Here is a 22898-nt window from a genome sequence, read left to right on the forward strand (position 1 = left end):
CTGGCAGGCAGTACGGTCAGTAGATGAGGGTCCAGGCAGGCAGTAGGGTCAGTAGTAGAGGGTCCAGGCAGGCAGTAGGGTCAGTAGTAGAGGGTCCAGGCAGGCAGTATGTCAGTAGTAGAGGGTCCAGGCAGGCAGTACTGTCAGTAGTAGAGGGTCCTGGCAGGCAGTAGGTTCAGTAGATGAGGGTCCTGGCAGGCAGTAGGTCAGTGGTAGAGGGTCCTGGCAGGCAGTAGGGTCAGTAGATGAGGGTCCAGGCAGGCAGTAGGGTCAGTAGTAGAGGGTCCAGGCAGGCAGTACTGTCAGTAGTAGAGGGTCCAGGCAGCCAGTAGGGTCAGTAGTAGAGGGTCCTGGCAGGCAGTACTTTCAGTAGTAGAGGGTCCAGGCAGGCAGTACTGTCAGTAGATGAGGGTCCAGGCAGGCAGTAGGGTCAGTAGATGAGGGTCCAGGCAGGCAGTAGGGTCAGTAGATGAGGGTCCAGGCAGGCAGTAGGGTCAGTAGATGAGGGTCCAGGCAGGCAGTAGGGTCAGTAGTAGAGTGTCCTGGCAGGCAGTAGGTCAGTGGTAGAGGGTCCTGGCAGGCAGTAGGGTCAGTAGTAGAGGGTCCTGGCAGGCAGTACTGTCAGCAGTAGAAGGTCCAGGCAGGCAGTAGGGTCAGTAGTAGAGGGTCCAGGCAGGCAGTACGGTCAGTAGTAGAGGGTCCTGGCAGGCAGAACTTTCAGTAGTAGAGGGTCCAGGCAGGCAGTAGGGTCAGTAGATGAGGGTCCAGGCAGGCAGTGGGGTCAGTAGATGAGGGTCCAGGCAGGCAGTAGGGTCAGTAGATGAGGGTCCAGGCTGGCAGTAGGGTCAGTAGTAGAGGGTCCTGGCAGGCAGTAGGTCAGTGGTAGAGGGTCCTGGCAGGCAGTAAGGTCAGTAGTAGAGGGTCCTGGCAGGCAGTACTGTCAGCAGTAGAAGGTCCAGGCAGGCAGTAGGGTCAGTAGTAGAGGGTCCAGGCAGGCAGTACGGTCAGTAGTAGAGGGTCCTGGCAGGCAGAACGTTCAGTAGTAGAGGGTCCAGGCAGGCAGTAGGGTCAGTAGATGAGGGTCCAGGCAGGCAGTAGGGTCAGTAGATGAGGGTCCAGGCAGGCAGTAGGGTCAGTAGATGAGGGTCCAGGCAGGCAGTAGGGTCAGTAGATGAGGGTCCAGGCAGGCAGTACTGTCAGTAGATGAGGGTCCAGGCAGGCAGTACTGTCAGTAGTAGAGGGTCCTGGCAGGCAGTAGGGTCAGTAGTAGTGGGTCCTGGCAGGCAGTACTGTCAGCAGTAGAAGGTCCAGGCAGGCAGTAGGGTCAGTAGTAGAGGGTCCAGGCAGGCAGTACGGTCAGTAGTAGAGGGTCCTGGCAGGCAGAACGTTCAGTAGTAGAGGGTCCAGGCAGGCAGTAGGGTCAGTAGATGAGGGTCCAGGCAGGCAGTAGGGTCAGTAGATGAGGGTCCAGGCAGGCAGTAGGGTCAGTAGTAGAGGGTCCTGGCAGGCAGTAGGTCAGTGGTAGAGGGTCCTGGCAGGCAGTAGGGTCAGTAGTAGAGGGTCCTGGCAGGCAGTACTGTCAGCAGTAGAAGGTCCAGGCAGGCAGTAGGGTCAGTAGTAGAGGGTCCAGGCAGGCAGTACGGTCAGTAGTAGAGGGTCCTGGCAGGCAGAACGTTCAGTAGTAGAGGGTCCAGGCAGGCAGTAGGGTCAGTAGATGAGGGTCCAGGCAGGCAGTAGGGTCAGTAGATGAGGGTCCAGGCAGGCAGTAGGGTCAGTAGATGAGGGTCCAGGCAGGCAGTAGGGTCAGTAGATGAGGGTCCAGGCAGGCAGTAGGGTCAGTAGTAGAGGGTCCTGGCAGGCAGTAGGTCAGTAGTAGTGGGTCCTGGCAGGCAGTACTGTTGTGGCACAGCAGAGACGAGTCAGTGATGGAGCACAGGATTACATCAGTTATTTATTACCTTGTGACTAGTGATGAGCGAGTATACTCGTCCGAGCTTGATGCCCTGCTCGATAACGAGCATTTAATTTAAAAAAAAAAAAGTGAAGAATAGTAAAAAGATACAATTAAAACATTTAATTTAATTGTTTAATTGAAGAAAACAGTGAAAGAACACAGTGCAGAACAGATTGCAGATGTTCGGGAGACACGCGTGCAGAACGGTGTTCTCCGCAATAGTATTTGAAGAACAATATGTGTGAAGAACAACTTGCAGATGTTTCCAAACTACATAGCGGGCATCAGCCGTGTGGCGCAGGCGCAAATACTTTATTCCGGCACCATAGCTACGAGGTAGGAACCCTTTACTCATCGCGCACGCCACTTCCCCCGGAAGTCACATGACTGGAGCCCAGCTGACACTTGAGATCCGCTCCCCCATATAACGGGCATCACACAGCACCCCTAGGTGGCTAGCGATACGCGTGGGGTCTCACCTGCCATCACCACAGGTAAACACGCGTGACTTCCGTGCTCGCTCCCACTTCACGCTATTATTGGGTTTTGTTCCCCAATTTGTAACAACTTGACAAATATGTTTCATCTTGGGGACCAGCGCGGCTTTCCACCTCCATATTCTGGGGGCGCTGGTGGCGTGCAGGGTGGTCGCCCTGTTTGGTTTGGACTTTTGGATGTTTTTGTTTGTTCTTGTTGTGTTTTGGAATATTAATAGATACATTTTGGTCATATAGTATACGTCTGTGTTTATTTGCATTCACGCAGTGCAATGATTTGATGCAAGGGTCCCCTCCCATCACTCAGTATCACAGTCCTGTGGGGTCACATCCTGGTGGGGGTCCGCTGTGGTATAAGGTGGGGGCTGCTAGTTGTGGTGTTTGCGCTGTTGCCGCGGTGCCTTGGACTTGCCCCGGGGTTGGGGTCTCGGGGGTTGCTCGTTGGGGTGGTTCCCGGGTAAGGCAGGGGTCTTCTGCTGATACATGAGCGCAGTCTCTCCTGGGGCCTGTGGGGGGAGTCGTTGGCTCTTGGTGGTCTTCCCTTTCCTGCCCCCGGATCCTTGCGCCTCATGTCTGTGTGGGGGCAGTACAGCGCCAGGCTCAGCTGGGTCACCCTGCTCGGGGCAGATGGCCGGGGGCTGGGGAAGCTGACGTGGCACAGGGTGGTTCTGGAGTCCACTCACCTCCACGTCATCTGCAACAAGTATAGAGAATCATCAGTTGTACAGGCAGCCCCTGGGCCTCTATATAACAGCGCGCCTCTATATAACAGCATGCCTCTATATAACAGCATGCCTCTGTATAACAGCGCGCCTCTGTATAACAGCGCGCCTCTGTATAACAGCGCGCCTCTGTATAACAGCGCGCCTCTGTATAACAGCGCGCCACTATGCAAGCTGTAGTGATCTCTATATACCAGTACATTGTGTATCTCTATAGAAGAAGAAGAGGTGAAGACGGCCCTGTAATATAATAACTTGTAAAAATGTTATTGGCCCAAACTCATCAGAAGTAGTGTAGCCTGTACTATGTGCAGCGCCTTCCTCCTGTGCAGTCTCCTCCCTCCTGTGCAGTCTGTACTATGTGCAGGGTCCTCCCTCCTGTGCAGTCTGTACTATGTGCAGTGTCCTCCCTCCTGTGCAGTCTGTACTATGTGCAGTGTCCTCCCTCCTGTGCAGTCTGTACTATGTGCAGTGTCCTCCCTCCTATGCAGTCTGTACTATGTGCAGTGTCCTCCCTCCTGTGCAGTCTGTACTATGTGCAGTGTCCTTCCTCCTGTGCAGTCTGTACTATGTGCAGTCTCCTCCCTCCTGTGCAGTCTGTACTATGTGCAGTGTCCTCCCTCCTGTGCAGTCTGTACTATGTGCAGTGTCATCCTCCTGTGCAGTCTGTTCTATGTGCAGTGTCCTCCCTCCTGTGCAGTCTGTACTATGTGCAGTGTCCTCCCTCCTGTGCAGTCTGTACTATGTGCAGTGTCCTCCCTCCTGTGCAGCCTGTACTATGTGCAGTGTCCTCCCCCCTGTGCAGTCTGTACTATGTGCAGTGTCCTCCCTCCTGTGCAGTCTGTACTATGTGCAGTGTCCTCCTCCTGTGCAGTCTACTATGTGCAGTGTCCTCCCTCCTGTGCAGTCTGTACTATGTGCAGTGTCCTCCCTCCTGTGCAGTCTGTACTATGTGCAGTGTCCTCCCTCCTGTGCAGTCTGTACTATGTGCAGTGTCCTCCTCCTGTGCAGTCTGTATTATGTGCAGTGTCTTCCCTCCTGTGCAGTCTGTACTATGTGCAGTGTCCTCCCTCCTGTGCAGCCTGTACTATGTGCAGTGTCCTCCCTCCTGTGCAGTCTGTACTATGTGCAGTGTCCTCCCTCCTGTGCAGTCTGTACTATGTGCAGTGTCCTCCCTCCTGTGCAGTCTGTAATATGTGCAGTGTCCTCTCTCCTGTGCAGTCTGTAATATGTGCAGTCACCTCCCTCCTGTGCAGTCTGTACTATGTGCAGTGTCCTCTCTCCTGTGCAGTCTGTACTATGTGCAGTGTCCTCCCTCCTGTGCAGTCTGTACTATGTGCAGTGTCCTCTCTCTTGTGCAGTCTGTACTATGTGCAGTGTCCTCCCTCCTGTGCAGTCTGTACTATGTGCAGTGTCCTCCCTCCTGTGCAGTCTGTACGATGTGCAGTGTCCTCCCTCCTGTGCAGTCTGTACTATGTGCAGTCTCCTCCCCTCCTGTGCAGTCTGTACTATGTGCAGTGTCCTCCTCCTGTGCAGTCTGTACTATGTGCAGTGTCCTCCTCCTGTGCAGTCTGTACTATGTGCAGTGTCCTCCCTCCTGTGCAGTCTGTACTATGTGCAGTGTCCTCCCTCCTGTGCTGTCTGTACTATGTGCAGTGTCCTCCCTCCTGTGCTGTCTGTACTATGTGCAGTGTCCTCTCTCCTGTGCAGTCTGTACTATGTGCAGTGTCCTCCCTCCTGTGCAGTCTGTACTATGTGCAGTGTCCTCCCTCCTTTGCAGTCTGTACTATGTGCAGTGTCCTCCCTCCTGTGCAGTCTGTACTATGTGCAGTGTCCTCCCTCCTGTGCAGTCTGTACTATGTGCAGTGTCCTCCCTCCTGTGCAGCCTGTACTATGTGCAGTGTCCTCCCTCCTGTGCAGTCTGTACTATGTGCAGTGTCCTCCCTCCTGTGCTGTCTGTACTATGTGCAGTGTCCTCCCTCCTGTGCAGTCTGTACTATGTGCAGTGTCCTCCCTCCTGTGCAGTCTGTACTATGTGCAGTGTCCTCCCTCCGGTGCAGTCTGTACTATGTGCAGTGTCCTCCCTCCTGTGCAGTCTGTACTATGTGCAGTGTCCTCCCTCCTGTGCAGTCTGTACTATGTGCAGTGTCCTCTCTCCTGTGCAGTCTGTAATATGTGCAGTCACCTCCCTCCTGTGCAGTCTGTACTATGTGCAGTGTCCTCCTCCTGTGCAGTCTGTACTATGTGCAGTGTCCTCCTCCTGTGCAGTCTGTACTATGTGCAGTGTCCTCCCTCCTGTGCAGTCTGTACTATGTGCAGTGACCTCCCTCCTGTGCAGTCTGTCCTATGTGCAGTGTCCTCCCTCCTGTGCAGTCTGTCCTATGTGCAGTGTCCTCCCTCCTTTGCAGTCTGTACTATGTGCAGTGTCCTCCCTCCTGTGCAGTCTGTACTATGTGCAGTGTCCTCCCTCCTGTGCAGTCTGTACTATGTGCAGTGTCCTCCCTCCTGTGCAGCCTGTACTATGTGCAGTGTCCTCCCTCCTGTGCAGTCTGTACTATGTGCAGTGTCCTTCCTCCTGTGCAGTCTGTACTATGTGCAGTGTCCTTCCTCCTGTGCAGTCTGTAATATGTGCAGTGTCCTCTCTCCTGTGCAGTCTGTACTATGTGCAGTCTCCTCCCTCCTGTGCAGTCTGTACTATGTGCAGTGTCCTCCTCCTGTGCAGTCTGTACTATGTGCAGTGTCCTCCTCCTGTGCACTCTGTACTATGTGCAGTGTCCTCCCTCCTGTGCAGTCTGTACTATGTGCAGTGTCCTCCCTCCTGTGCAGCCTGTACTATGTGCAGTGTCCTCCCTCCTGTGCAGCCTGTACTATGTGCAGTGTCCTCCCTCCTGTGCAGTCTGTACTATGTGCAGTGTCCTCCCTCCTGTGCAGTCTGTATTATGTGCAGTGTCCTCCCTCCTGTGCAGTCTGTACTATGTGCAGTGTCCTCCCTCCTGTGCAGTCTGTACTATGTGCAGTGTCCTCCCTCCTGTGCAGTCTGTACTATGTGCAGTGTCCTCCCTCCTGTGCAGTCTGTACTATGTGCAGTGTCCTCCTCCTGTGCAGTCTGTACTATGTGCAGTGTCCTCCCTCCTGTGCAGTCTGTTCTATGTGCAGTGTCCTCCTCCTGTGCAGTCTGTACTATGTGTAGTGTCCTCCCTCCGGTGCAGTCTGTATTATGTGCAGTGTCCTCCCTCCTGTGCAGTCTGTACTATGTGCAGTGTCCTTCCTCCTGTGCAGTCTGTACTATGTGCAGTGTCCTTCCTCCTGTGCAGTCTGTACTATGTGCAGTGTCCTTCCTCCTGTGCAGTCTGTACTATGTGCAGTGTCCTCCCTCCTGTGCAGTCTGTACTATGTGCAGTGTCCTCCCTCCTGTGCAGTCTGTACTATGTGCAGTGTCCTCCCTCCTGTGCAGTCTGTACTATGTGCAGTGTCCTCCCTCCTGTGCAGTCTGTACCATGTGTAGTGTCCTCCCTCCGGTGCAGTCTGTATTATGTGCAGTGTCCTCCCTCCTGTGCAGTCTGTACTATGTGCAGTGTCCTCCCTCCTGTGCAGTCTGTACTATGTGCAGTGTCCTCCCTCCTGTGCAGTCTGTACTATGTGCAGTGTCCTCCCTCCTGTGCAGTCTGTACTATGTGCAGTGTCCTCCCTCCTGTGCAGTCTGTACTATGTGCAGTGTCCTCCCTCCTGTGCAGTCTGTACTATGTGCAGTGTCCTCCCTCCTGTGCAGTCTGTACTATGTGCAGTGTCCTCGCTCCTGTGCAGTCTGTACTATGTGCAGTGTCCTCCCTCCTGTGCAGTCTGTACTATGTGCAGTGTCCTCGCTCCTGTGCAGTCTGTTCTATGTGTAGTGTCCTCCCTCCGGTGCAGTCTGTACTATGTGCAGTGTCCTCCCTCCTGTGCAGTCTGTACTATGTGCAGTGTCCTCCCTCCTGTGCAGTCTGTACTATGTGCAGTGTCCTCCCTCCTGTGCAGTCTGTACTATGTGCAGTGTCCTCGCTCCTGTGCAGTCTGTACTATGTGTAGTGTCCTCCCTCCGGTGCAGTCTGTAGTATGTGCAGTGGCCCCCCTCCTGTGCAGTCTGTAATATGTGCAGTGTCCTCCCTCCTGTGCAGTGTCCTCCCTCCTGTGCAGTCTGTACTATGTGCAGTGTCCTTCCTCCTGTGCAGCCTGTACTATGTGCAGTGTCCTCCCTCCTGTGCAGTCTGTACTATGTGCAGTGTCCTCCCTCCTGTGCAGTCTGTACTATGTGCAGTGTCCTCCCTCCTGTGCAGTCTGTACTATGTGCAGTGTCCTCCCTCCTGTGCAGTCTGTACTATGTGCAGTGTCCTCCCTCCTGTGCAGTCTGTACTATGTGCAGTGTCCTCCTCCTGTGCAGTCTGTATTATGTGCAGTGTCCTCCCTCCTGTGCAGTCTGTACTATGTGCAGTGTCCTCCCTCCTGTGCAGTCTGTACTATGTGCAGTGTCCTCCCTCCTGTGCAGTCTGTACTATGTGCAGTGTCCTCCCTCCTGTGCAGTCTGTACTATGTGCAGTGTCCTCCCTCCTGTGCAGTCTGTACTATGTGCAGTGTCCTCCTCCTGTGCAGTCTGTACTATGTGCAGTGTCCTCCCTCCTGTGCAGTATTCTCCTCCTGTGCAGTCTGTACTATGTGCAGTGTCCTCCTCCTGTGCAGTCTGTACTATGTGCAGTGTCCTCCCTCCTGTGCAGTCTGTTCTATGTGCAGTGTCCTCCTCCTGTGCAGTCTGTACTATGTGTAGTGTCCTCCCTCCGGTGCAGTCTGTATTATGTGCAGTGTCCTCCCTCCTGTGCAGTCTGTACTATGTGCAGTGTCCTTCCTCCTGTGCAGTCTGTACTATGTGCAGTGTCCTTCCTCCTGTGCAGTCTGTACTATGTGCAGTGTCCATCCTCCTGTGCAGTCTGTACTATGTGCAGTGTCCTCCCTCCTGTGCAGTCTGTACTATGTGCAGTGTCCTCCCTCCTGTGCAGTCTGTACTATGTGCAGTGTCCTCCCTCCTATGCAGTCTGTACTATGTGCAGTGTCCTCGCTCCTGTGCAGTCTGTACTATGTGTAGTGTCCTCCCTCCTCTGTAGTCTGTACTATGTGCAGTGTCCTCCCTCCTGTGCAGTCTGTACTATGTGCGTTGTCCTTCCTCCTGTGCAGTCTGTACTATGTGCAGTGTCCTCCCTCCTGTGCAGTCTGTACTATGTGCGGTGTCCTCCCTCCTGTGCAGTCTGTACTATGTGCAGTGTCCTCGCTCCTGTGCAGTCTGTACTATGTGTAGTGTCCTCCCTCCTGTGCAGTCTGTACTATGTGCAGTGTCCTCGCTCCTGTGCAGTCTGTACTATGTGTAGTGTCCTCCCTCCTGTGCAGTCTGTACTATGTTCAGTGTCCTCCCTCCTGTGCAGTCTGTACTATGTGTAGTGTCCTCCCTCCTGTGCAGTCTGTACTATGTGCAGTGTCCTCGCTCCTGTGCAGTCTGTACTATGTGTAGTGTCCTCCCTCCTGTGCAGTCTGTATAATGTGCGGTGTCCTCCCTCCTGTGCAGTCTGTACTATGTGCAGTGTCCTCCCTCCTGTGCAGTCTGTACTATGTGCGGTGTCCTCCCTCCTGTGCAGTCTACTATGTGCAGTGTCCTCCCTCCTGTGCAGTCTACTATGTGCAGTGTCCTCCCTCCTGTGCAGTCTACTATGTGCAGTGTCCTCCCTCCTGTGCAGTCTACTATGTGCAGTGTCCTCCCTCCTGTGCTGTCTGTACTATGTGCAGTGTCCTCCCTCCTGTGCTGTCTGTACTATGTGCAGTGTCCTCTCTCCTGTGCAGTCTGTACTATGTGCAGTGTCCTCCCTCCTGTGCAGTCTGTACTATGTGCAGTGTCCTCCCTCCTTTGCAGTCTGTACTATGTGCAGTGTCCTCCCTCCTGTGCAGTCTGTACTATGTGCAGTGTCCTCCCTCCTGTGCAGTCTGTACTATGTGCAGTGTCCTCCCTCCTGTGCAGCCTGTACTATGTGCAGTGTCCTCCCTCCTGTGCAGTCTGTACTATGTGCAGTGTCCTCCCTCCTGTGCAGTCTGTACTATGTGCAGTGTCCTCCCTCCTGTGCAGTCTGTAATATGTGCAGTGTCCTCTCTCCTGTGCAGTCTGTAATATGTGCAGTCTCCTCCCTCCTGTGCAGTCTGTACTATGTGCAGTGTCCTCCTCCTGTGCAGTCTGCACTATGTGCAGTGTCCTCCTCCTGTGCAGTCTGCACTATGTGCAGTGTCCTCCTCCTGTGCAGTCTGCACTATGTGCAGTGTCCTCCTCCTGTGCAGTCTGTACTATGTGCAGTGTCCTCCCTCCTGTGCAGTCTGTACTATGTGCAGTGTCCTTCCTCCTGTGCAGTCTGTACTATGTGCAGTGTCCTTCCTCCTGTGCAGTCTGTAATATGTGCAGTGTCCTCTCTCCTGTGCAGTCTGTACTATGTGCAGTCTCCTCCCTCCTGTGCAGTCTGTACTATGTGCAGTGTCCTCCTCCTGTGCAGTCTGTACTATGTGCAGTGTCCTCCTCCTGTGCACTCTGTACTATGTGCAGTGTCCTCCCTCCTGTGCAGCCTGTACTATGTGCAGTGTCCTCCCTCCTGTGCAGCCTGTACTATGTGCAGTGTCCTCCCTCCTGTGCAGCCTGTACTATGTGCAGTGTCCTCCCTCCTGTGCAGTCTGTACTATGTGCAGTGTCCTCCCTCCTTTGCAGTCTGTACTATGTGCAGTGTCCTCCCTCCTGTGCAGTCTGTACTATGTGCGGTGTCCTCCCTCCTGTGCAGTCTGTACTATGTGCAGTGTCCTTCCTCCTGTGCAGTCTGTACTATGTGCAGTGTCCTCCCTCCTGTGCAGTCTGTACTATGTGCAGTGTCCTCCCTCCTGTGCAGTCTGTACTATGTGCAGTGTCATCCTCCTGTGCAGTCTGTTCTATGTGCAGTGTCCTCCCTCCTGTGCAGTCTGTACTATGTGCAGTGTCCTCCCTCCTGTGCAGTCTGTACTATGTGCAGTGTCCTCCCTCCTGTGCAGTCTGTACTATGTGCAGTGTCCTCCCTCCTGTGCAGCCTGTACTATGTGCAGTGTCCTCCCCCCTGTGCAGTCTGTACTATGTGCAGTGTCCTCCCTCCTGTGCAGTCTGTACTATGTGCGGTGTCCTCCCTCCTGTGCAGTCTACTATGTGCAGTGTCCTCCCTCCTGTGCAGTCTGTACTATGTGCAGTGTCCTCCTCCTGTGCAGTCTGTACTATGTGCAGGGTCCTCCCTCCTGTGCAGTGTCCTCCCTCCTGTGCAGTCTGTACTATGTGCAGTGTCATCCTCCTGTGCAGTCTGTACTATGTGCGGTGTCCTCCCTCCTGTGCAGTCTGTACTATGTGCGGTGTCCTCCCTCCTGTGCAGTCTGTACTATGTGCGGTGTCCTCCCTCCTGTGCAGTCTGTACTATGTGCGGTGTCCTCCCTCCTGTGCAGTCTGTACTATGTGCAGTGTCCTCCCTCCTGTGCAGTCTGTACTATGTGCAGTGTCCTCCCTCCTGTGCAGTCTGTACTATGTGCAGTGTCCTCCCTCTTGTGCAGTCTGTACTATGTGCAGTGTCCTCCCTCCTGTGCAGTCTGTACTATGTGCAGTGTCCTTCCTCCTGTGCAGTCTGTAATATGTGCAGTGTCCTCTCTCCTGTGCAGTCTGTAATATGTGCAGTCTCCTCCCTCCTGTGCAGTCTGTACTATGTGCAGTGTCCTCCCTCCTGTGCAGTCTGTACTATGTGCAGTGTCCTCCCTCCTGTGCAGTCTGTACTATGTGCAGTGTCCTCCCTCCTGTGCAGCCTGTACTATAAGCAGTGTCCTCCCTCCTGTGCAGCCTGTACTATGTGCAGTGTCCTCCCTCCTGTGCAGCCTGCACTATGTGCAGTGTCCTCCCTCCTGTGCAGTCTGTACTATGTGCAGTGTCCTCCCTCCTGTGCAGTCTGTACTATGTGCAGTGTCCTCCCTCCTGTGCAGTCTGTACTATGTGCAGTGTCCTCCCTCCTGTGCAGTCTGTACTATGTGCAGTGTCCTCCCTCCTGTGCAGTCTGTACTATGTGCAGTGTCCTCCCTCCTGTGCAGTCTGTACTATGTGCAGTGTCCTCCCTCCTGTGCAGTCTGTACTATGTGCAGTGTCCTCCCTCCTGTGCAGTCTGTACTATGTGCAGTGTCCTCCTCCTGTGCAGTCTGTATTATGTGCAGTGTCCTCCCTCCTGTGCAGTCTGTACTATGTGCAGTGTCCTCCCTCCTGTGCAGTCTGTACTATGTGCAATGTCCTCCCTCCTGTGCAGTCTGTACTATGTGCAGTGTCCTCCCTCCTGTGCAGTCTGTACTATGTGCAGTGTCCTCCCTCCTGTGCAGTCTGTACTATGTGCAGTGTCCTCCCTCCTGTGCAGTCTGTACTATGTGCAGTGTCCTCCCTCCTGTGCAGTCTGTACTATGTGCAGTGTCCTCCCTCCTGTGCAGTCTGTACTATGTGCAGTGTCCTCCCTCCTGTGCAGTCTGTACTATGTGCAGTGTCCTCCTCCTGTGCAGTCTGTACTATGTGCAGTGTCCTCCCTCCTGTGCAGTCTGTTCTATGTGCAGTGTCCTCCTCCTGTGCAGCCTGTACTATGTGTAGTGTCCTCCCTCCTGTGCAGTCTGTACTATGTGCAGTGTCCTCCCTCCTGTGCAGTCTGTACTATGTGCAGTGTCCTCCCTCCTGTGCAGTCTGTACTATGTGCAGTGTCCTCCTCCTGTGCAGTCTCCTCCTCCTGTGCAGTCTGTACTATGTGCAGTGTCCTCCCTCCTGTGCAGTCTGTTCTATGTGCAGTGTCCTCCTCCTGTGCAGTCTGTACTATGTGTAGTGTCCTCCCTCCGGTGCAGTCTGTATTATGTGTAGTGTCCTCCCTCCGGTGCAGTCTGTACTATGTGCAGTGTCCTTCCTCCTGTGCAGTCTGTACTATGTGCAGTGTCCTTCCTCCTGTGCAGTCTGTACTATGTGCAGTGTCCTTCCTCCTGTGCAGTCTGTACTATGTGCAGTGTCCTTCCTCCTGTGCAGTCTGTACTATGTGCAGTGTCCTCCCTCCTGTGCAGTCTGTACTATGTGTAGTGTCCTCCCTCCGGTGCAGTCTGAATTATGTGCAGTGTCCTCCCTCCTGTGCAGTCTGTACTATGTGCAGTGTCCTTCCTCCTGTGCAGTCTGTACTATGTGCAGTGTCCTCCCTCCTGTGCAGTCTGTACTATGTGTAGTGTCCTCCCTCCGGTGCAGACTGAATTATGTGCAGTGTCCTCCCTCCTGTGCAGTCTGTACTATGTGCAGTGTCCTCCCTCCTGTGCAGTCTGTACTGTGTGCAGTGTCCTCCCTCCTGTGCAGTCTGTACTATGTGCAGTGTCCTCCCTCTTGTGCAGTCTGTACTATGTGCAGTGTCCTCCCTCCTGTGCAGTCTGTACTATGTGCAGTGTCCTTCCTCCTGTGCAGTCTGTAATATGTGCAGTGTCCTCTCTCCTGTGCAGTCTGTACTATGTGCAGTGTCCTCCCTCCTGTGCAGTCTGTACTATGTGCAGTGTCCTCCCTCCTGGTGCAGACACAGTGATGGATTGGGTCTTTATAGCTGTGACAGTCCTTGGGAGAGGAGAAGCCTCGGAGATGGAGAATGTCAGACATGGATCTGGATCTCACACATCACTTTGGTTCCAATTCATCTACTCGGAGGTTACTCCATGCTCCGCCCATCAACTTCTCTGGGAGCAATGTCTGAAAGCTTCTACATTGGGGTCGCTCAGCGCCACAAAGGTCATGACCCCGATGTAACCCGTATCAAGGTTTTCATGCATCTTGTAATTCTGTTCCTGCTTTAAAACCGCTGAGGTGCAGGAGAGGATGCGGGGGAGGAAGGTACTAGGAGGTACTTACCTCTACTGGTGTGGCTCCTCCACGGCTTATACTTCACAGTGTAGAAAACCAAAGCAATGAAGATGATGAAAGCGACAGAACCTCCAGCAATACTAACAATGAGGTAAATGTCCCACACTGGAGAGAGAAGACAGACATGAAAATACTGTATGAGAGGAGCTCCCCCTAGTGGTGGTGTATACTCTGTATACAGTGAGCTCCCCCTAGTGGTGGTGTATAATATGTATGTAGTGATATCCTCCTAGTGGTGGTGTATAATGTGTATGTAGTGATCTCCCCCTAGTGGTGGTGTATAATGTGTATGTAGTGATCTCCTCCTAGTGGTGGTGTATAATCTGTATGTAGTGAGCTCTCCCTAGTGGTGGTGTATAATGTGTATGTAGTGATCTCCCCCTAGTGGTGGTGTATAATCTGTATGTAGTGATCTCCTCCTAGTGGTGGTGTATAATCTGTATGTAGTGATCTCCTCCTAGTGGTGGTGTATAATCTGTGTGTAGTGATCTCCTCCTAGTGGTGGTGTATAATGTGCATGTAGTGATCTCCCCCTAGTGGTGGTGTATAATGTGTATGTAGTGATCTCCCCCTAGTGGTGGTGTATAATCTGTATGTATTGATCTCCTCCTAGTGGTGGTGTATAATCTGTATGTAGTGATCTCCCCCTAGTGGTGGTGTATAATGTGTATGTAGTGATCTCCTCCTAGTGGTGGTGTATAATCTGTATGTAGTGATCTCCTCCTAGTGGTGGTGTATAATGTGTATGTAGTGATCTCCTCCTAGTGGTGGTGTATAATGTGTATGTAGTGATCTCCCCCTAGTGGTGATGTATAATGTGTATGTAGTGATCTCCCACTAGTGGTGGTGTATAATGTGTATGTAGTGATCTCCCCCCTAGTGGTGGTGTATAATGTGTATGTAGTGATCTCCTCCTAGTGGTGGTGTATATTCTATATGTAGTGATCTCCCCCTAGTGGTGGTGTATAATGTCTATGTAGTGATCTCCCCCTAGTGGTGGTGTATAATGTGTATGTAGTGATCTCCTCCTAGTGGTGGTGTATAATGTGTATGTAGTGATCTCTCCTAGTGGTGGTGTATAATGTGTATGTAGTGATCTCCCCCTAGTGGTGGTGTATAATCTGTATGTAGTGATCTCCCCCTAGTGGTGGTGTATAATCTGTATGTAGTGATCTCCTCCTAGTGGTGGTGTATAATGTGTATGTAGTGAGCTCCCCCTAGTGGTGGTGTATAATGTGTATGTAGTGATCTCCCCCTAGTGGTGGTGTATAATCTGTATGTAGTGATCTCCCCCTAGTGGTGATGTATAATGTGTATGTAGTGATCTCCTCCTAGTGGTGATGTATAATGTGTATGTAGTGATCTCCTCCTAGTGGTGGTGTATAATGTGTATGTAGTGATCTCCCCCTAGTGGTGATGTATAATGTGTATGTAGTGATCTCCCCCTAGTGGTGGTGTATAATGTGTATGTAGTGATCTCCCCCTAGTGGTGGTGTATAATGTGTATGTAGTGATCTCCCCCTAGTGGTGGTGTATAATGTGTATGTAGTGATCTCCCCCTAGTGGTGGTGTATAATCTGTATGTAGTGATCTCCCCCTAGTGGTGGTGTATAATCTGTATGTAGTGATCTCCCCCTAGTGGTGATGTATAATGTGTATGTAGTGATCTCCTCCTAGTGGTGATGTATAATGTGTATGTAGTGAACTCCCCCTAGTGGTGGTGTATAATCTGTATGTAGTGATCTCCTCCTAGTGGTGGTGTATAATCTGTATGTAGTGATCTCCCCCGAGTGGTGGTGTATAATGTGTATGTAGTGATCTCCTCCTAGTGGTGGTGTATAATGTGTATGTAGTGATCTCCCCCTAGTGGTGGTGTATAATGTGTATGTAGTGATCTCCCCCTAGTGGTGGTGTATAATGTGTATGTAGTGATCTCCCCCTAGTGGTGGTGTATAATGTGTATGTAGTGATCTCCCCCTAGTGGTGGTGTATAATGTGTATGTAGTGATCTCCCCCTAGTGGTGGTGTATAATCTGTATGTAGTGATCTCCTCCTAGTGGTAGTGTATAATGTGTATGTAGTGATCTCCTCCTAGTGGTGGTGTATAATGTGTATGTAGTGATCTTCCCCTAGTGGTGGTGTATAATCTGTATGTAGTGATCTCCCCCTAGTGGTGGTGTATAATGTGTATGTAGTGATCTCCTCCTAGTGGTGGTGTATAATGTGTATGTAGTGATCTCCTCCTAGTGGTGGTGTATAATGTGTATGTAGTGATCTCCCCCTAGTGGTGGTGTATAATCTGTATGTAGTGATCTCCTCCTAGTGGTGGTGTATAATGTGTATGTAGTGATCTCCCCCTAGTGGTGGTGTATAATCTGTATGTAGTGATCTCCCCCTAGTGGTGGTGTATAATCTGTATGTAGTGATCTCCTCCTAGTGGTGGTGTATAATGTGTATGTAGTGATCTCCTCCTAGTGGTGGTGTATAATGTGTATGTAGTGATCTCCCGCGAGTGGTGGTGTATAATCTGTATTTAGTGATCTCCTCCTAGTGGTGGTGTATTATCTGTATGTAGTGATCTCCTCCTAGTGGTGGTGTATAATCTGTATGTAGTGATCTCCTCCTAGTGGTGGTGTATAATGTGTATGTAGTGATCTCCCCCTAGTGGTGGTGTATAATGTGTATGTAGTGATCTCCCCCTAGTGGTGGTGTATAATCTGTATGTAGTGATCTCCCCCTAGTGGTGGTGTATAATCTGTATGTAGTGATCTCCCCCTAGTGGTGGTGTATAATCTGTATGTAGTGATCTCCCCCTAGTGGTGGTGTATAATCTGTATGTAGTGATCTCCCGCTAGTGGTGGTGTATAATCTGTATGTAGTGATCTCCCCCTAGTGGTGGTGTATAATGTGTATGTAGTGATCTCCTCCTAGTGGTGGTGTATACTCTGTATACAGTGAGCTCCCCCTAGTGGTGGTGTATAATATGTATGTAGTGATATCCTCCTAGTGGTGGTGTATAATGTGTATGTAGTGATCTCCCCCTAGTGGTGGTGTATAATGTGTATGTAGTGATCTCCTCCTAGTGGTGGTGTATAATGTGTATGTAGTGATCTCCCCCTAGTGGTGGTGTATAATCTGTGTGTAGTGATCTCCCCCTAGTGGTGGTGTATAATGTGTATGTAGTGATCTCCTCCTAGTGGTGGTGTATAATGTGTATGTAGTGAGCTCCCCCTAGTGGTGGTGTATAATATGTATGTAGTGATATCCTCCTAGTGGTGGTGTATAATGTGTATGTAGTGATCTCCCCCTAGTGGTGGTGTATAATGTGTATGTAGTGATCTCCTCCTAGTGGTGGTGTATAATGTGTATGTAGTGATCTCCTCCTAGTGGTGGTGTATAATGTGTATGTAGTGATCTCCTCCTAGTGGTGGTGTATAATGTGTATGTAGTGATCTCCTCCTAGTGGTGGTGTATAATCTGTATGTAGTGATCTCCCCCTAGTGGTGGTGTATAATGTGTATGTAGTGATCTCCTCCTAGTGGTGGTGTATAATCTGTATGTAGAGAGCTCTCCCTAGTGGTGGTGTATAATCTGTATGTAGTGATCTCCTCCTAGTGGTGGTGTATAATGTGTATGTAGTGATCTCCTCCTAGTGGTGGTGTATAATGTGTATGTAGTGATCTCCCCCTAGTGGTGATGTATAATGTGTATGTAGTGATCTCCCACTAGTGGTGGTGTATAATGTGTATGTAGTGATCTCCCCCCTAGTGGTGGTGTATAATGTGTATGTAGTGATCTCCTCCTAGTGGTGGTGTATATTCTATATGTAGTGATCTCCCCCTAGTGGTGGTGTATAATGTGTATGTAGTGATCTCCCCCTAGTGGTGGTGTATAATGTGTATGTAGTGATCTCCTCCTAGTGGTGGTGTATAATGTGTATGTAGTGATCTCTCCTAGTGGTGGTGTATAATGTGTATGTAGTGATCTCCCCCTAGTGGTGGTGTATAATCTGTATGTAGTGATCTCCCCCTAGTGGTGGTGTATAATCTGTATGTAGTGATCTCCTCCTAGTGGTGGTGTATAATGTGTATGTAGTGAGCTCCCCCTAGTGGTGGTGTATAATGTGTATGTAGTGATCTCCCCCTAGTTGTGGTGTATAATCTGTATGTAGTGATCTCCCCCTAGTGGTGATGTATAATGTGTATGTAGTGATCTCCTCCTAGTGGTGATGTATAATGTGTATGTAGTGATCTCCTCCTAGTGGTGGTGTATAATCTGTATGTAGTGATCTCCCCCTAGTGGTGATGTATAATGTGTATGTAGTGATCTCCTCCTAGTGGTGATGTATAATGTGTATGTAGTGATCTCCCCCTAGTGGTGGTGTATAATCTGTATGTAGTGATCTCCTCCTAGTGGTGGTGTATAATGTGTATGTAGTGATCTCCCCCTAGTGGTGGTGTATAATGTGTATGTAGTGATCTCCCCCTAGTGGTGATTTATAATGTGTATGTAGTGAGCTCCCCCTAGTGGTGGTGTATAATGTGTATGTAGTGATCTCCCCCTAGTGGTGGTGTATAATGTGTATGTAGTGATCTCCCCCTAGTGGTGGTGTATAATCTGTATGTAGTGATCTCCCCCTAGTGGTGGTGTATAATCTGTATGTAGTGATCTCCCCCTAGTGGTGATGTATAATGTGTATGTAGTGATCTCCTCCTAGTGGTGATGTATAATGTGTATGTAGTGATCTCCCCCTAGTGGTGGTGTATAATCTGTATGTAGTGATCTCCTCCTAGTGGTGGTGTATAATCTGTATGTAGTGATCTCCCCCGAGTGGTGGTGTATAATGTGTATGTAGTGATCTCCTCCTAGTGGTGGTGTATAATGTGTATGTAGTGATCTCCCCCTAGTGGTGGTGTATAATGTGTATGTAGTGATCTCCCCCTAGTGGTGGTGTATAATGTGTATGTAGTGATCTCCCCCTAGTGGTGGTGTATAATGTGTATGTAGTGATCTCCCCCTAGTGGTGTTGTATAATGTGTATGTAGTGATCTCCCCCTAGTGGTGGTGTATAATCTGTATGTAGTGATCTCCCCCTAGTGGTGATGTATAATGTGTATGTAGTGATCTCCTCCTAGTGGTGGTGTATAATGTGTATGTAGTGATCTCCCCCTAGTGGTGGTGTATAATCTGTATGTAGTGATCTCCCCCTAGTGGTGGTGTATAATATGTATGTAGTGATCTCCCCCTAGTGGTGGTGTATAATATGTATGTAGTGATCTCCCCCTAGTGGTGGTGTATAATGTGTATGTAGTGATCTCCTCCTAGTGGTGGTGTATAATGTGTATGTAGTGATCTCCTCCTAGTGGTGGTGTATAATCTGTATGTAGTGATCTCCTCCTAGTGGTGGTGTATAATGTGTATGTAGTGACCTCCTCCTAGTGGTGGTGTATAATGTGTATGTAGTGATCTCCCCCTAGTGGTGGTGTATAATGTGTATGTAGTGATCTCCTCCTAGTGGTGGTGTATAATGTGTATGTAGTGATCTCCTCCTAGTGGTGGTGTATAATGTGTATGTAGTGATCTCCCCCTAGTGGTGGTGTATAATCTGTATGTAGTGATCTCCCCCTAGTGGTGGTGTATAATGTGTATGTAGTGATCTCCTCCTAGTGGTGGTGTATAATGTGTATGTAGTGATCTCCTCCTAGTGGTGGTGTATAATGTGTATGTAGTGATCTCCTCCTAGTGGTGGTGTATAATGTGTATGTAGTGATCTCCCGCGAGTGGTGGTGTATAATCTGTATTTAGTGATCTCCTCCTAGTGGTGGTGTATTATCTGTATGTAGTGATCTCCTCCTAGTGGTGGTGTATAATCTGTATGTAGTGATCTCCTCCTAGTGGTGGTGTATAATGTGTATGTAGTGATCTCCCCCTAGTGGTGGTGTATAATGTGTATGTAGTGATCTCCCCCTAGTGGTGGTGTATAATCTGTATGTAGTGATCTCCCCCTAGTGGTGGTGTATAATCTGTATGTAGTGATCTCCCCCTAGTGGTGGTGTATAATCTGTATGTAGTGATCTCCCCGTAGTGGTGGTGTATAATCTGTATGTAGTGATCTCCCCCTATTGGTGGTGTATAATCTGTATGTAGTGATCTCCTCCTAGTGGTGGTGTATAATGTGTATGTAGTGATCTCCCCCTAGTGGTGGTGTATAATGTGTATGTAGTGAGCTACCCCTAGTGGTGGTGTATAATCTGTATGTAGTGAGCTCCCCCTAGTGGTGGTGTATAATCTGTATGTAGTGAGCTCCCCCTAGTGGTGGTGTATAATCTGTATGTAGTGAGCTCCCCCTAGTAGTAGTGTATAATCTGTATGTAGTGATCTCCTCCTAGTGGTGGTGTATAATCTGTATGTAGTGATCTCCTCCTAGTGGTGGTGTATAATGTGTATGTAGTGATCTCCTCCAAGTGGTGGTGTATAATCTGTATGTAGTGATCTCCCCCTAGTGGTGGTGTATAATGTGTATGTAGTGATCTCCTCCTAGTGGTGGTGTATAATCTGTATGTAGTGATCTCCTCCTAGTGGTGGTGTATAATCTGTATGTAGTGATCTCCCCCTAGTGGTGGTGTATAATGTGTATGTAGTGATCTCCCCCTAGTGGTGGTGTATAATGTGTATGTAGTGATCTCCTCCTAGTGGTGTTGTATAATCTGTATGTAGTGATCTCCTCCTAGTGGTGGTGTATAATCTGTATGTAGTGAGCTCCCCCTAGTGGTGGTGTATAATCTGTATGTAGTGATCTCCCCCTAGTGGTGGTGTATAATGTGTATGTAGTGATCTCCCCCTAGTGGTGGTGTATAATCTGTATGTAGTGATCTCCCCCTAGTGGTGGTGTATAATGTGTATGTAGTGATCTCCCCCTAGTGGTGGTGTATAATCTGTATGTAGTGAGCTCCCCCTAGTGGTGGTGTATAATGTGTATGTAGTGATCTCCTCCTAGTGGTGGTGTATAATCTTTATGTAGTGATCTCCTCTTAGTGGTGGTGTATAATCTGTATGTAGTGATCTCCCCCTAGTGGTGGTGTATAATGTGTATGTAGTGATCTCCCCCTAGTGGTGGTGTATAATGTGTATGTAGTGATCTCCTCCTAGTGGTGGTGTATAAGCTGTATGTAGTGATCTCCTCCTAGTGGTGGTGTATAATGTGTATGTAGTGATCTCCCCCTAGTGGTGGTGTATAATCTGTATGTAGTGAGCTCCCCCTAGTGGTGGTGTATAATGTGTATGTAGTGAGCTCCCCCTAGTGGTGGTGTATAATCTGTATGTAGTGATCTCCTCCTAGTGGTGGTGTATAATCTGTATGTAGTGATCTCCTCCTAGTGGTGGTGTATAATGTGTATGTAGTGATCTCCCCCTAGTGGTGGTGTATAATCTGTATGTAGTGAGCTCCCCCTAGTGGTGGTGTATAATCTGTATGTAGTGATCTCCCCCTAGTGGTGGTGTATAATCTGTATGTAGTGAGCTCCCCCTAGTAGTGGTGTATAATCTGTATGTAGTGAGCTCCCCCTAGTAGTAGTGTATAATCTGTATGTAGTGATCTCCTCCTAGTGGTGGTGTATAATCTGTATGTAGTGATCTCCTCCTAGTGGTGGTGTATAATCTGTATGTAGTGATCTCCTCCAAGTGGTGGTGTATAATCTGTATGTAGTGATCTCCTCCTAGTGGTGGTGTATAATCTGTATGTAGTGATCTCCCCCTAGTGGTGGTGTATAATGTGTATGTAGTGATCTCCTCCTAGTGGTGGTGTATAATCTGTATGTAGTGATCTCCCCCTACTGGTGGTGTATAATGTGTATGTAGTGATCTCCTCCTAGTGGTGGTGTATAATGTGTATGTAGTGATCTCCCCCTAGTGGTGGTGTATAATCTGTATGTAGTGATCTCCCCCTAGTGGTGGTGTATAATGTGTATGTAGTGATCTCCCCCTAGTGGTGGTGTATAATGTGTATGTAGTGATCTCCTCCAAGTGGTGGTGTATAATCTGTATGTAGTGATCTCCTCCTAGTGGTGGTGTATAATCTGTATGTAGTGATCTCCCCCTAGTGGTGGTGTATAATGTGTATGTAGTGATCTCCCCCTAGTGGTGGTGTATAATCTGTATGTAGTGATCTCCTCCTAGTGGTGGTGTATAATTTGTGTGTAGTGATCTCCTCCTAGTGGTGGTGTATAATCTGTATGTAGTGATCTCCTCCTAGTGGTGGTGTATAATGTGTATGTAGTGATCTCCCCCTAGTGGTGGTGTATAATCTGTATGTAGTGAGCTCCCCCTAGTGGTGGTGTATAATCTGTATGTAGTGAGCTCCCCCTAGTGGTGGTGTATAATCTGTATGTAGTGAGCTCCCCCTAGTAGTGGTGTATAATCTGTATGTTGTGAGTTCCCCCTAGTAGTAGTGTATAATCTGTATGTAGTGATCTCCTCCTAGTGGTGGTGTATAATCTGTATGTAGTGATCTCCTCCTAGTGGTGGTGTATAATCTGTATGTAGTGATCTCCTCCAAGTGGTGGTGTATAATCTGTATGTAGTGATCTCCTCCTAGTGGTGGTGTATAATCTGTATGTAGTGATCTCCCCCTAGTGGTGGTGTATAATGTGTATGTAGTGATCTCCTCCTAGTGGTGGTGTATAATGTGTATGTAGTGATCTCCTCCAAGTGGTGGTGTATAATCTGTATGTAGTGAGCTCCCCCTAGTGGTGGTGTATAATCTGTATGTAGTGAGCTCCCCCTAGTGGTGGTGTATAATGTGTATGTAGTGATCTCCTCCTAGTGGTGGTGTATAATCTGTATGTAGTGATCTCCTCTTAGTGGTGGTGTATAATCTGTATGTAGTGATCTCCCCCTAGTGGTGGTGTATAATGTGTATGTAGTGATCTCCCCCTAGTGGTGGTGTATAATGTGTATGTAGTGATCTCCTCCTAGTGGTGGTGTATAATCTGTATGTAGTGCTCTCCTCCTAGTGGTGGTGTATAATGTGTATGTAGTGATCTCCCCCTAGTGGTGGTGTATAATCTGTATGTAGTGAGCTCCCCCTAGTGGTGGTGTATAATGTGTATGTAGTGAGCTCCCCCTAGTGGTGGTGTATAATCTGTATGTAGTGATCTCCTCCTAGTGGTGGTGTATAATCTGTATGTAGTGATCTCCTCCTAGTGGTGGTGTATAATGTGTATGTAGTGATCTCCCCCTAGTGGTGGTGTATAATCTGTATGTAGTGAGCTCCCCCTAGTGGTGGTGTATAATCTGTATGTAGTGATCTCCCCCTAGTGGTGGTGTATAATCTGTATGTAGTGAGCTCCCCCTAGTAGTGGTGTATAATCTGTATGTAGTGAGCTCCCCCTAGTAGTAGTGTATAATCTGTATGTAGTGATCTCCTCCTAGTGGTGGTGTATAATCTGTATGTAGTGATCTCCTCCTAGTGGTGGTGTATAATCTGTATGTAGTGATCTCCTCCAAGTGGTGGTGTATAATCTGTATGTAGTGATCTCCTCCTAGTGGTGGTGTATAATCTGTATGTAGTGATCTCCCCCTAGTGGTGGTGTATAATGTGTATGTAGTGATCTCCTCCTAGTGGTGGTGTATAATCTGTATGTAGTGATCTCCCCCTACTGGTGGTGTATAATGTGTATGTAGTGATCTCCTCCTAGTGGTGGTGTATAATGTGTATGTAGTGATCTCCCCCTAGTGGTGGTGTATAATGTGTATGTAGT

General features: G+C 49.5%; 1 protein-coding gene across 1 annotated transcript in view; it reads right to left on the bottom strand.

Annotated features, from left to right (window-relative positions):
* Positions 1-2074: 2074 nt before the first annotated feature.
* CD2 (CD2 molecule) overlaps positions 2075-22898 on the bottom strand; it is a 64839-nt gene continuing 44015 nt past the window's right edge. The window contains exons 4-5 of the mRNA XM_072132098.1: positions 13129-13245; positions 2075-3145 (exon numbers count right to left, since the gene is read on the bottom strand). Of these exons, the coding sequence (XP_071988199.1) occupies positions 2820-3145; positions 13129-13245 (443 nt within the window). The 3' untranslated portion in view covers positions 2075-2819. The remainder of the gene's footprint in view (positions 3146-13128; positions 13246-22898) is intronic.

Source organism: Engystomops pustulosus, unplaced genomic scaffold, assembly GCF_040894005.1.
Source record: "Engystomops pustulosus unplaced genomic scaffold, aEngPut4.maternal MAT_SCAFFOLD_226, whole genome shotgun sequence".
Lineage (NCBI taxonomy): Eukaryota > Metazoa > Chordata > Amphibia > Anura > Leptodactylidae > Engystomops > Engystomops pustulosus.